General features: G+C 36.2%; 1 protein-coding gene across 13 annotated transcripts in view; it reads right to left on the bottom strand.

Moving 5' to 3' along the window:
• KATNAL1 (katanin catalytic subunit A1 like 1) overlaps nucleotides 1-13,974 on the bottom strand; it is a 79,611-nt gene that overhangs the window by 48,227 nt on the left and 17,410 nt on the right. For all 13 annotated transcript variants that reach the window (XR_011527751.1, XR_544480.2, XR_011527752.1 and 10 more), the window contains exons 2-3: nucleotides 12,662-12,837; nucleotides 10,385-10,545 (exon numbers count right to left, since the gene is read on the bottom strand). Coding sequence is in view for 10 of the 13 variants with exons in the window: in XM_070577903.1 (XP_070434004.1) it covers nucleotides 10,385-10,545; nucleotides 12,662-12,823 (323 nt within the window). In the remaining 3 variants the exon portion in view is untranslated. The remainder of the gene's footprint in view (nucleotides 1-10,384; nucleotides 10,546-12,661; nucleotides 12,838-13,974) is intronic.

Genomic DNA, 13,974 nt, shown 5'->3' on the forward strand with positions numbered 1-13,974 from the left:
AATAAGTCTTGAGGATAGGTGCTGCATTATCAAATTAGGAAATTATCTTCAAGAATTCAGTCCCAATACCGCAATGAACAGAGATCCAGGATTTCTAGTTATTAAGGAAAAAGGGCAGTGAAGGCAACAGATGTACAGTATACCTTACAGTAGTTTGTAAAAGGAACAAAGAAGGGAAATGACAGTGTCTAAAGTGCAGCAAGGCAAAGATTTTTTCAATAAAAATTTAAAAGTAACATGTTATGATTTCATTCTGACTTACCACTATCTTGTTCCCATTCCTTAGTTTATCTCTAATGAATTAAAATTTCTATCTTTCAGTTGTCTTTTCTGTAATATAAAAAAAAATTATAGGGGCTGGCCCCGTGGCCGAGTGGTTAAGTTCGCACGCTCCGCTGCAGGCGGCCCAGTGTTTCGTTGGTTCAAATCCTGGGCACAGACATGGCACTGCTCATCAAACCACGCTGAGGCAGCATCCCACATGCCACAACTAGGAGGACCCACAACAAAGAATATACAACTATGTACTTGGGGGCTTTGGGGAGAAAAAGGAAAAAAAATAAAATCTTTAAAAAAAATTATAGAAATACCAAGTTTTTAGGCAATTACTGTAATAAATACCTAGGTTCCAAAATAAAGATTTCAAATGAGTGACTACTGAGTTCTATAAAATAAGACAAATGCTCCCTAGAGAAAACTTACATAAAAGGAATAAAATAAAACAGTCAAATGGAATGACCTCCCACTTTGGGGATACTTCAGATCAGAATTTAGACCCTGGAAAACATCTGCTCCCTCTGTCCTCAGTCTCAGATGATCTTGCTTGCTGTTCCCTCACTGAAATAATCAGACGAGAACGTTGACAAGCGCTCACCTCCATATCTAGCCACTTCTCTACATCCATACCCTTATAACTAACTGCCTTCACTCCTGTTACTGTGAATCAGCTATCCATGCACCCACTCCGCTTGTACACGAGATTCCATCTCCTCTTAGCTACTCAAGGTCATTGCTCCAGTAGTCATCCACATTCTTCCATGCAGCGATTTTCCCCTTTCTACCGTAGCATTCTCATCAGCATACAAACATCTTGTCATTCCTCTCCTCTCTAAAACAACAACAAATCTTGACTCCATGTCTTCCCCAACCATCACTCAATTTTTCTGCTCCCCTTTTCAGCAAGACTCGTTGAAAAAACTATATATACTCATTGTTTTTAATTCCTCTCTTCCCATTCTCTGAACCAACTCCATTATTCTCTACAATTCCACCCAAACTGATCATGATGGTCACCAATGAGCTCCATATTGCTGAATCCAATCCAATTCTCAATCTTTATTTTATTTGACCTACACATAGCATTTGATAAAGATGCTTAGAATCTTTAAACTTTAATTTCTTCTAAAAATAGGGATGATAATAACAGTAGCTATTCCAGACTGTGTTGTAAAGATTAAGAAAAAAACTACATAAGAAGTTTGTTAGCACACTGCCTGGTTCACAGTTAAGAACTCAACACCAGTTACTGCTACCTACATTCTACCCACAGTCGAAAGTCCATCCCATACCCCAGAAATGGAATGTGGGAAGAGAGGGTAACTCCAGAATGTTGAGAAAATGAGTGTAATCTCAATTTACCAATCATTAGACAAATAACCTACTCCACCATAAAAAGAATGACCTTAAAATTTCTTTCTCAAAATTCCGTACTTGCTGATGATTCCTAAATAACTGCCATTAATCCCAATCTCTTTTAAACTCTGGTTCTCATACGCAATTCCTATTCAACAGCTTGGTCTAGATATTTAATTAGCTGCTCCAATTTTTCTTTCATTCTCTGTATCTCATTAATCACCAAATCCAGTCCATTCTACCTCAGTAAAGGCTCTCACACCCATTTCACAAGACCACATGCTTAACAGGGCAAGGAATGTGTCTGTTTCTGTATCCCACCACATCCCAGCATAGTACCAGCACCTAGCACAGTACTTGGCATATAATAGATGTCAGCATCCTAGCTCAAGTTTTCCAGAATGTCTGGATTATTTTCTCTTGCTTCTTGAGGCCAAGGTCTGTGGGACTCTTTTCACCTTTAAACTTTCCACAGGGCCAAAGACCATGTTTAGTATACGATGAATATTCATAAAACACATTTTGGAGAGATCAATGATAGAGTGTTTTTCTTCCTAAGACTTCAAAACAATTTTACAAAACAATCTCATCACGATATACATTTTATAAAGGGAAAAAATGAGGCACAGAGAAGTGAACTTAACTTGGAGGATGACTCAATCAGCAGTGGAACTGATACAAAAAGTTGCTCTCCTATCCCCTAACCCTAGGAAAATAGCCGAGCTGGAGCCCGGGTGAAACCCCTGTAAGGATGAGACGGAAGTTTACTCTCTACTTGATGTGGCCTTAACTGATCTTTTTCCACTGCAAATTGGGATCTTAAATGCTAGCAGTTACTTAATCTATTTGGGCACCCAAAGAAACATAAAGCAACAACTTTGATACCAAGTCAGTAAGAATTTCCTCTTTGCTGAAATTCTACAAAACAGCACAAATTTGATTAAAAAATCAACCTTATTATCTGTATGTACACAGAAACACATTATTATGCCTTTTCCCTCGGTTCCAGATGAAATAATGTTAGAGGTTCTACTGGAGTTCTAATTTACCTACAGAGAATAAGCCAACTTTTGGGCTTGTGAATCCTATTCTTACTGCCATCTCTCTCAAAAGACGTAACTTAAAAAGAACACACTTTTTTTTTTTTAAGTTGAAGAAAGAATAGTTTACTGAATATATGCTATGTCAAACACGCTCCAACACAGAAAATCTTAGTTTCGTGGCTTCAGGTCTCACTGGGAGAGGTCATTTTAAAATGGTCTCCTTAAAAACAATGTACTTAAAACCCGCATATGGAAAATATTATAAAATAATTTAATTGACACCAGATATCATTTAACTTAGGACACTAAGAATGACTTGGAGGCTTCGTTTCTTTGGAGTTTTAATTCTGATATTGACTACCTCCCACTGTAATCCTACTTTTGTAGCTCAACTTCTTATGTTTAGGATAATGAATCTAACTCATTTTAAAAGATTGTTTTGATTTATCCAAGCAGCTGCTGGTGATTTAAAACAGGATCATGATTAAACTCAGCAGATGCATGACATATAAGGTATAACTTCAAACGATGTGGCAAACCACTGCTGGAAACCACAGCGTACAGATTACCTTGGTGTGCGGCAACAGGGATAGAGGATAAGTTTTGTGTTAAAAGTCTGTGAAGTAAAAAGGACAGAGCCATAAACAAGGCCACCAAATTAGTGGCTAATGTCTGCCATGCATCCCAGAAACATTTTGTACAAAGCAAGGTAAAGTAAATTATATTTTCCTATTGAATTACACCGTAATTTCAGTGTAGTGTTCCCAGAAATAAATTTTTTTAATTACATTTAACATATCAATATTTATTTCATTAAGCATTTTCAGTTTCTTTATTCTCCTACTACCTCTAAAAAGAAGTAAACCAAATGGATAAGAGATCTATATAGCATGTGTTAGGATATATAGATGTATATCAAAACATACCCACAGATACCACTGAGAATCATAGGTGGGAAAGTAACACAGCAGAGTGGGTATAAATAAGACTCCTGAAGCTGAGGAGATTTGGGTTCAAATCCTGGCTCTGCCACTTTCTTGTTCAGATGACTTTGGGAAAATAACAAATTCTGTAAGCTTCAATTTCCTGAGCTGTAAACGGGGTTCCTAATAATAAGTTAGCAATAGTAATATGGGTACACAATAACACTAGCTACTTCCTGGGATCACTGGAGGTATAAAATAAGATAATCAATGCTAGTGAAACCTACAGTAAGTGACCAATAATTAGTTATCATCCTTTTCCTGAAAATGATCATCAACTTCATGAGACTTGGACATTTAAAAAACCACATCCTCTCTGCCAGAATTATTCAAAATGTTTCAGAAAACTACAGATTTCTGGCCACTATTTTTAAATTCTGTTATTCTCTTACCATTTTTCTGAAAGAACACTGTAGTATGTTCAGAATTCACATGCATTTTAATTATTTATTACAAATCAGTTACTCTGAGACATTAAATTCTCTTAATTAACTCCATGAGGTAGAGATCTCCATTTCACAGATAGTGAAACTAATGTTTAGAGAGGCTTAATAACTTGCTCAAGGTCATAAAGCAAGTAGGTGTCAGAAGCAGAATTCAAACTCAGATCTCATGGACTCAAATCAAGTGTCTTCCCGTTAAACCAAGAGTATCTAAGGACTATATTCACTATTCACTATCTCTAGCTGAAAATTTTATGATGTTTGTTTTCCACGACCTGTGAAAAAACAAAATTGTAAAAGCAGAAAAATATTATACAACTCTAACCTCCCATAACTTTCAACCCTAAACTTATAATCTTAATATTTCCTTATTTTATCAGCCTATGCACACATTCTGTGCTACAAACCTGTGTAACATTTATTTCATTAACATCTGCCTTACATATATGTCACTACGATGCTATCACTTGATGAAGGAACTGTGGCTTTGCTTATTTAAAGATTTTATTCATAAAGGTTAAAACTCCTAATCCCATGCTATCACCTAAGATAGTAAACAGAATTCCTTCACTAGCAGAACCATGTGGATGTGTTGGAGGTTTTTCTACTGTTGTGATGACATATGTGGGAATGGGAATCTTTTTTTTCCTCAGGCAATATACAGTCTTATATTTTTTTTTATTAAGGCTTTCTCATCCACAGAGGAAAAAAAAATACACAGAATAGCTATATACAAGGTAAACTTTTTTTTAACTTAGTATGAAGAAAGGAGGTTTGGAGAAATATATTCTAGTCCACTCACCTTTTGCTTTCATTAAATATAAGGATTAAGGGCTGGCCTGGTGGCAAGTGGTTAAGTTCACATGCTCTGCTTCAGAGGCTCAAGGCTAGCCGGTTCAGATCTTGGGCTTGGACCTACATACCGCTCATCAAGTCATGCTGTAGTGGCATCCCACATAAAACAAGAAGATTGGCACAGGTGTTACCCCAGGGACAATCTTCCTCAAGCAAAAAGAGGAAGATTGGCAACAGATGTTAGTTCAGGGCCAATCTTCCTCACCAAAAAAATAAATAAGGATTAAAACACAAGTATAAAAACAAATAAGATTTGTGTAATGGGCAGTTAAGGGAGGACAAAGAGAAGGAAATAACTGGGCTGGTGTCTCTCTGATGAGATGTTTTCAGGTAAGTGTTCATCAATGGGAAAATTTCAGCCACACTTTTTATTCAGCTTGAGCCACTGTTAGAGTTATTATGTGTGGCTACCGCTTTTTGAAATACATCATGGTGCTTTATCAATTTAGAACAGGTATTTCCTATATTGAAAGTGATTCCCAGGACCAGATGGCTTTACTAGTGAATTCTACCAAACATTTAAAGAACTAATGTCAATCCTTCTCAAACTCTTCTAAAAAACTGAATGAATCCTTCCAAACTCATTTCATGAGGCCAGCATTACCCTGATACCAAAGCCAGATAAGAACATCACAAGAAAAGAAAACTATAGACCAATATCCTAATGTATACACAGGCAAAAGTGCTCAACAAAATATTAGCAAACCAAATTCAACAACACATTAAAAGGATTACACAGCATGACCAAGTGGGATTTATCCCTGGGATGTCAGCATGGTTCAACATACATGAATCAATAAACATGATACACTACCTTAACAGAATGAAAGATAAAAATCATATGATCACCTCAATAGATGCAGAAAAAGTATTTGACAAAATACGACATCACTTCATGATAAAAACCCTCAACAACCTGGGTATAGAAGGAACATATCTCAACATAATAAAGGCCATACATGACAGGCCCACAGCTCACATCACACGCAACAGTGGGAAACTGAAAGCCTCTCCTCTAAGACCAGGAACAAGACAGGGATGCCCGCTCTCACCACTTTTATTCAACACTGTACCAGAGGTTCTAGCGAGAGCAATCAGGCAAGACAAAGAAATCAAAGGCATCCAAATCTGAAAAGAAGCAGCAAAACTGTCATTAGTTGCAGATGATATGATCTAATATACAGAAAATCCTAAAGACTCAACCAAAAAACTGTTGGAACTAATCAACAAATTCAGTAAAGTTGCAGGATATAAAATCAACATACAGAAATTAGTTATGTCTCTAGACATTAAAAACAAAGCATCTGAAAAAGAAGTAAAGAAAATTATCCCATTCACAATAGCATCAAAAACAATAAAATACTTGGGAATAAATTTAACCAAGGAAGTGAAAGATCTGTATGATGAAAACTACATTTAGTTTTTAATGAAAGAAATTGAAGAAAACACAAACAAATGGAACAACCTCCCACGTTCATGGATGAGAAGACTAATTTTGTTAATTTTGTTAAAATGTCCATACTACCCAAAGCCATCTACAGATTCGACACAATCTCTATCAAAATGCTAATAGGATTTTTCACAGAAATTCAAAAAAATCCTAAAATTTGTATGGAACCACAAAAGACCCCAAATAGCCAAAGTAATCTTGAGAAAGAAGAACAAAGCCAGAGGCATCACATTTCCAGATTTCAAATTACACTACAAAGCTATAGTAATTAAAACAGTATGGTACTGGCATAAAAACAGACACACAGACCAATGGAACAAAATAGAAAGCCCAGAAATAAACCCCTGCGTTTATGATCAAATATTTGACAAGGCAGCCAAGAATACTCAATAGGGAACGGATAGTCTCTTCAACAAACGGTGTTGAGAAAACTGAATAACCACAATCAGAAAAACTGAATTGGACTACCACTCACAAAAATGAACTTGAAATGGATTAAAGAGACTTAATCATAAGAACCAATACCATAAAACTCCTAGAAGAAAACATAGGAAAGAAGGTCCTTGACATGGGTCCTGGCAATGATTTTTTGCATATGATACCAAAAAGCACAAGCAACAAATGCAAAAACCAACAAATGAGACTACATCAAACTAAAAAGCTTCTGCACAGCAAAAGAAACAATCAAAAAAATGAAAAGGCAAGCTACTAAATGTGGGGAAATATTTGCAAACCATATATCAGATATGAAGTTAATATCGAAAATATATAAAGAACTCATATGACTCAACAACAACAACAAAGCAATCTGATTTAAAAAGGGGCAAAGGAGGGGCCGGCCCAGTGGCATAGCAATTAAGGTCACGTGCTTCGGTGGCCCAGGGTTTGCCAGCTCAGATCCCAGGCGCAGACCTACACAGTGTTTATCAAGCCACGCTGTGGCAGGCATCCCACTTATAAAGTAGAGGAAGATGGGCACAGATGTTAGCTCAGGGCCAATCTTCCTCAGCAAAAAGAGGAGGATTGATGGCAGATTTTAGCTCAGAGCTAATCTTCCTCAAAAAAAAAAAAAGAAATGGGCAAAGGAACAAAATAGAAATTTTTCCAAAGAAGATATCCAAATGGCCAACAGATAGATGAAAAGATGCTCAACATTACTAACCACCAGGGAAAGACAAATCAAAACCACAATGAAATATCACCTCACACCTGTTAAAATGGCTATCATCAGGAAGACAAGAGATAAGTGTTGGCAAGGATGTGGAAAAAAGAGAACCCTTATGTACTGTTGGTGGAAATGTAAACTGGTTCAGCCACTATGGAAAACAGTATGGAGGTTCCTTAAAAAGTTATAAATAGAACTACCAGATGATCCAGCAATTCCACTCCTGGGTATATATCCAAAGGAAATGAAAACAGGACATCGAAAAGATATATGCACTCCCATATTCACTGCAGCATTATTCACAATAGCCAAGATACTAAAATAACCTGAGAGTTCATCAAAAGATAAATGAATCAAGATGATGTGGTACATATATAAAATGGAATATTATTCAGCCATGAGAAAGAAGGAAAGCCTGCCATTTGCAACAACATGGATGGACTCTGAGGGCATTAGGCCAAGTGAGATAAGTCAGACAAAGACAAATACTGTATTATATCACTTACATGTGGAATCTAAAAAAGCCAAACTCATAAAAACAGATTAGAATGGTGGTTACCAGGGGTTGGGGGATGCAGGAATTGGGGAGATGATGCTTAAGGTACAAACTTGCAATTAGAAAAGAAAGAAGTCCTGGAAATGCACAGCATAATGATTTTACACAATACCGTATTATAAACTTCAAAGCTGCTAAGAGACGAGATATTAGTTGTTCCTATCACAAAAAAGGAAATGATAACTATGTGACGTGATAGAAGTATCAGCTAATGCTATGGTGGTAATCATATTGCAATATATAAATATATCAAATCAACACGTTGTACACACATCTTACACAATGTGATATGTTCATTACATCTAAATAAAAATAGTTATTGTCAGCTTTTAGCTTTAAACTAGAAGTAGGGGCCGGCCCAGTGGCACAGTGGTTAAGTGCGCACGTTCCGCTTTGGTGGCCTGGGGTTCGCCGGTTCAGATCCTGGGTGTGGACATGGCACCGCTTGGCGAGCCATGCTGTGGCAGGCATCCCACATATAAAGTAGAGGAAGATGGGCATGGATGTGAGCTCAGGGCCAGTCTTCCTCAGCAAAAAGAGGAGGATTGGCAGTAGATGTTAGCTCAGGGGTAATCTTCCTCAATAAATAAATAATAAAATTAACAAAAAAATAAAAATAAACAAACGAAGTATATTTCTGAATTAATGACTTTCAGAAAAAAACAAAGTATTTTATTTTATATACATTCACAAAATGTTCAAGTTCTGATAGATTAAAATGCCACTATTTCGTTTTTTCAATATTTACTTTAGAACTTCCATGGTTACAATCCTATGACTTGAAACATTGCCTTTTGAGGGGTTAAGGTTACCTTAATCCAAAACACATGGAGGAAAGCACTATATTGTTGTAGACCTTAGAAAAGAATCATTGTCTAGTGTTTTTATAATATGAATCACAAAATTATCTGTTCAGCGGAAAAAACCCTGAAGGAATAAATTAACCACTTTTCACAGTTCTCCAAATGCTTTTAGGAAATTTTAAGAGATCAACAAGTAAAAGACACGATCACAGCTACTGACCAAGGGGAAAATTATTTTTTATGATGCAACGCTCTGGCCACAATACCACTTCACAATCAAATGGACTGAAAGCCAGAAAGACCTACACTCAGATCTGGTCTAGCCTATCTTATAGGTCAGGGTCTCTCAGGTCTCAGTGTCCTCACCTACAGAATTAATGGAGCTATTCATTCAATGGGGACTGAATGCTTACTATACGCCAAACTCTGTGTTACCAAGGGAAGTTCATTATTACTCGTTTCTTTTGTTTTGTTTTGTTTTGTTTTGTTTTAAAGATTTTTTATTTTTTTCCTTTTTCTCCCCAAAGCCCCCAAGTACATAGTCGTATATTCTTCGTTGTGGGTCCTTCTAGTTGTGGCACATGGGATGCTGCCTCAGCGTGGTTTGATGAGTAGTGCCATGTACGCGCCCAGGACTTGAACCAACAAAACACTGGGCCGCCTGCAGCGGCGCGCGTGAACTTAACCACTCGGCCATGGGGCCAGCCCCATTATTACTCGTTTTGAGTAAATAAAATCATGGTTCTTTCCCTTACAAAGCTCCTAATCTTGTGAAGAGACAAAGAAATGCAATATGATAACTGCTATGAACAAACCGTTAATGCCTGGGCAAATTGAAAAAGACTACAGAGAGGAAATACAGTGGGGATAAGACTTGAAGAATGAATACGAGCTGCTTAGATGGGGATTATGGGTAGTCCTTGAAGAAGGAACAGACTGCAAAGACAAGATGACAGGAAAGAACAAGAAGAGGGAGGTTTAATGTAGATAATGCATAGGAGATAAACTTAGATCCTTACCTGCCACTCTAGGGAATCTGATCTTTAACCTTTAAAGAATGGTAAGGTTCCTTCTACACTAGGACTCTGGAAACTGGCTGTAGGCTCAACCAGATGAATCCAATTTGTCCACCATTTCATCTAAAGTTGTTAGAGTCTTTTAAAGCAAAAAAGCCATCCAAGTTTTGATGCTGATATTATAAATCTAAAAGAACTCACTTAACCGATAAATTTTATGACTACAAGATTTCTACTGTTATGATTACAGTAGTAAAACATTCTAAAAGCAAGATATATGACAAGTGACTTACTTCTGTTCCTTATCAAATAAATCTACACGCCCGCCCCCCAACCAAAATACTTTTTAATACTTTGTTCAAATAAAGCTTCACCCTCTTCACTCTGAATATCAATTAATTACAGAAGTACCTAAAGAGAACATAAAGTCCCACCCACCTGTGTTCTGCAGGTACAGGGGGCGGCCAAACAGCGGGATCTCTAAACGGTTCATCTTGAGAAGACACAGGGAAATCTGGGGGCTTGTCAATTTTAAAACTCTCCAAAGTGCTGACAATACTTTTAACTTGTTCATATTCTTCCAATAATTCCTGCCGAACCTTAAAAAAATAACCTTTATGCTAGAAACTGTTTAAAGTTTATATAAACTGCAAATAATAAATTGCCATAGAGTGCAAGTTTTCTTAATGTCACTTAAAGTATGCAAAATGAGTCATTAAAACATAGCCAGAAAACAAAGAACTACTTAAACTAAGATAGGAAGGTGGGAATCGGTTTGAAAAAAGACATAATTACATACCTTTTTGTAGGAAAAGTAGTTATTTATTTTTCATAATGGAACTCTATTTCCACCAAAGAATGTGATAACCATTTATACCATTTAAAAAAAGCAACTGAGTCAGCAAAAAGTTAATCATTCCCAGAAATCTATAATGTTATGCTAAACACTTTTAATATATTTATAAATACCTTCCAAACAATTATCAGCTAAAATTTCACCAGCATTTTCTACCCCCAATATCACTATGTAATGCTGCCGTGAGTATCTGAAAGCCTGAAGTGGTACAATACTTCAGTTCATTCTACATGAGTTCATTCCACATATTTATACCATGGCAATGGGTATGAATTACCCACCTCCTATTTTTATTTAAATTCTCCTTCACCTAAAATCTGAATTCTTTTGCACTTGTTTAAATTCTTTCAAGTTCTGGGTAAAATTTATTTTGAGCTCAAAGGCAAGATTCTTCCTATATTTACAAAACTTCGCTGAGCACCTACTAGGTGGAAATTCTTGTTTACCCAAACTAGTTTTCAAAGGCAAACAGATAATAGATTGAAAACTACATTTACAAATTCATTTTAACAGTTCTGATTTTTTTAACCAGAAAGCAGAGTTTACTGTAAAGCAGAGCATAAGAAACTCTCCCTTAACTTTATCTTGATTAATATATAGAAAGGAACATATAGGAGTTGTAGAACCAAAGAAAAATCTAGGTAAAATTCAACTGTTAATATATGCAATTATATGCTATACTTGGAGAGACGAAACTTCAGAACCTAATGAAAAGAAATATAGTAGAAATATCTCAATAGAAATGGTCACTAAGACAATTAAGAACATGTCAAAAACATTTCCATGCTACATTAATAAACAACTCTTGCCTCTGGCTAGTATGCAGAATACAAGAATACAACTAAAAATTTCAACTTCAGTTACAGCAAGTATATTCTTCTCACTCAACATAATTTGGTAACACTTAAGTCGGAAAATAAGCCAAATTTACCCTGAAAACTTAATCAAACATCAATTTCTGACTAACGAAGAAATTAGAAGAAACACTTGAAAGGCATTACTACATAAAATGGAAACTTCAAAGAAATGCCTGACTTTGTACTTTTAATTTTAAAAGGATTTTAAGTTTTAAGAATAAGTGGGGAAATACAATTCAACTTTTTATTAACTGTCCTATTATATAATCAAGTTGTATAGTCAAGAGACATAACAAATACATTAGTGTTTTTTATTAGATTACTGACTTCTCTGTATGTAAGGAGTCTTTCAAAAGAAGAGGAAACTTTCTTAAAAAGAAAAAGGTCAAAATACACGTAAAAATTCTGAAATGGGTCAAAATACATGTAAAAATGAAAGGAGAAAGGGTGAATAGAAATACCTGATTTCAAAAATTTGTAATCACACACAATCAGACAACTGATCATGAAAATTAAAAAAAAACATTAAAAGTAGATTCAATTAGGGGCTGGCCCCGTGGCCGAATGGTTAAGTTCACGCGCTCCGCTGCAGGCGGCCCAGTGTTTCGTTGGTTCGAATCCTGGGCGCGGACATGGCACTGCTCATCAGACCACGCTGAGGCAGCGTCCCACATGCCACAACTAGAAGGACCCACAGCGAAATATACAACTATGTACCGGGGGGCTTTGGGGAGAAAAAGGAGAAAAATAAAATCTTTAAAAAAAAAAAAGTAGATTCAATTAGAATTAAATATCTTTGAAATATGTCTGATGAAATACATTATCAAAAATATATAAAATATTAACTGGGCAAGACAAAAAATTATTCAGAGTACATTTTAAATATATTTCAGTAATCAATTAAGAAGTATTTACAAAATCTCAAACTAACTTTCCAACTCTAATCTTTCAAGCGTAATAGACTACCGCCCTCACTCACTGAACACGTTGATGTGGCCTCACCTGCTGCCATTTGCCTTTGACAGCCGGGTCTCTGACTGACTGGCAGTGCCTCTGAATCTGCTGTATCACTCCCTGATAATACACCATTGATGAGTCATAATTTCCAAGAAGTGCATATTCTCTTCCTTTCTTTGCATTGTCACAAATCTCAGCCAAATTCATCTTCTTTCAGAGACCTAAACATAAAACATAAGGACTTGTTATTAAGTTTTCAGCACTGACTTTAAAACATTTTTTATTATTCTTTAAAATATCTGCTTAAAACTACTTTGGAAGTCAAAGTGGTTCTCTCAGTCTTTGAGGTTATCCGAATGCATCTTATAATACTGAACAAAGTTTCTAATTTTGGAAGTGCAAAAGAGATCATAAAAGAACACCCAAGGGGATAAAGGAGAGAAATCACGCAGCTCTGAACTACTGATTTATGTTACAGGTACCTAAATTGGACACTAGTTTTCCAGCCTCATTTATAATTACACGAGCTGCAATAACAGTAATGACGAACTTGCTTTATTTTATTCAATTTATTCTTGACAATCCTGAAATAAATATATGAATAACATATTTTCCACTGATGTCAATTAAAACTGCAGAAATTACTTCTCATTAAAATTTTTTGGCCCCAAGAACAAAAAGAATCTTACTTAAGGAATACATTTTAAAGGAACAGCCTATAGTTGTCTGTCCATCATTTATATACATTTAATTGTCCCATATAACTTAAATCTAAGCAAATACCTCTGAATTAAACTACCGGAGCCCTTTTGGCTCCTCAACTCGTAATCTTCTACGCTCCTGTTCTTCTCTCTGACTTTTTGTCTGTGCAAATAACTATCATTCATCTTTTCCCTTCTAGAGGTGATAGGAAGGTATCACGTGAACCCCTGGTTTCCACCAAGGCCCTCCAGCCCAGTAATTCTGGCTTTTCTTCCAGGCTTCCCAAAAGTCTCCCAGAATCATCCAAGGCTTCTATGCAAAGACACTTGCCACCCAAGACTACAAAGAGTAGGAAGTCCAGAGACAGAGAAGAATGACATCCTAGGAAAGAGTCCAAATTGCCCTACTCATTTCCTGGAACAATAAGCCAATGAATACACTTAGTAGAGAAAATCAAAACATTTCTCCATGCCTTCCTGAGGGAATTAAATTTTGGTGTGGGTAGCTTGGCTATTTCTCTCTGCCTCTTATCTATTCTTGAGGGGCAAAAAACTCTTCTTCAAAATTAACCACATCTAGTTCTAGGCATTTCAACTGACTCCAGCACATCCTTGAGAGCTGTTTGCTTTTTGTATTTTGGCATATTATTTGCCCCT

The sequence above is a fragment of the Equus przewalskii genome, chromosome 16 (genome assembly GCF_037783145.1).
Source record: "Equus przewalskii isolate Varuska chromosome 16, EquPr2, whole genome shotgun sequence".
In the NCBI taxonomy this organism is placed as follows: Eukaryota; Metazoa; Chordata; class Mammalia; order Perissodactyla; family Equidae; genus Equus; species Equus przewalskii.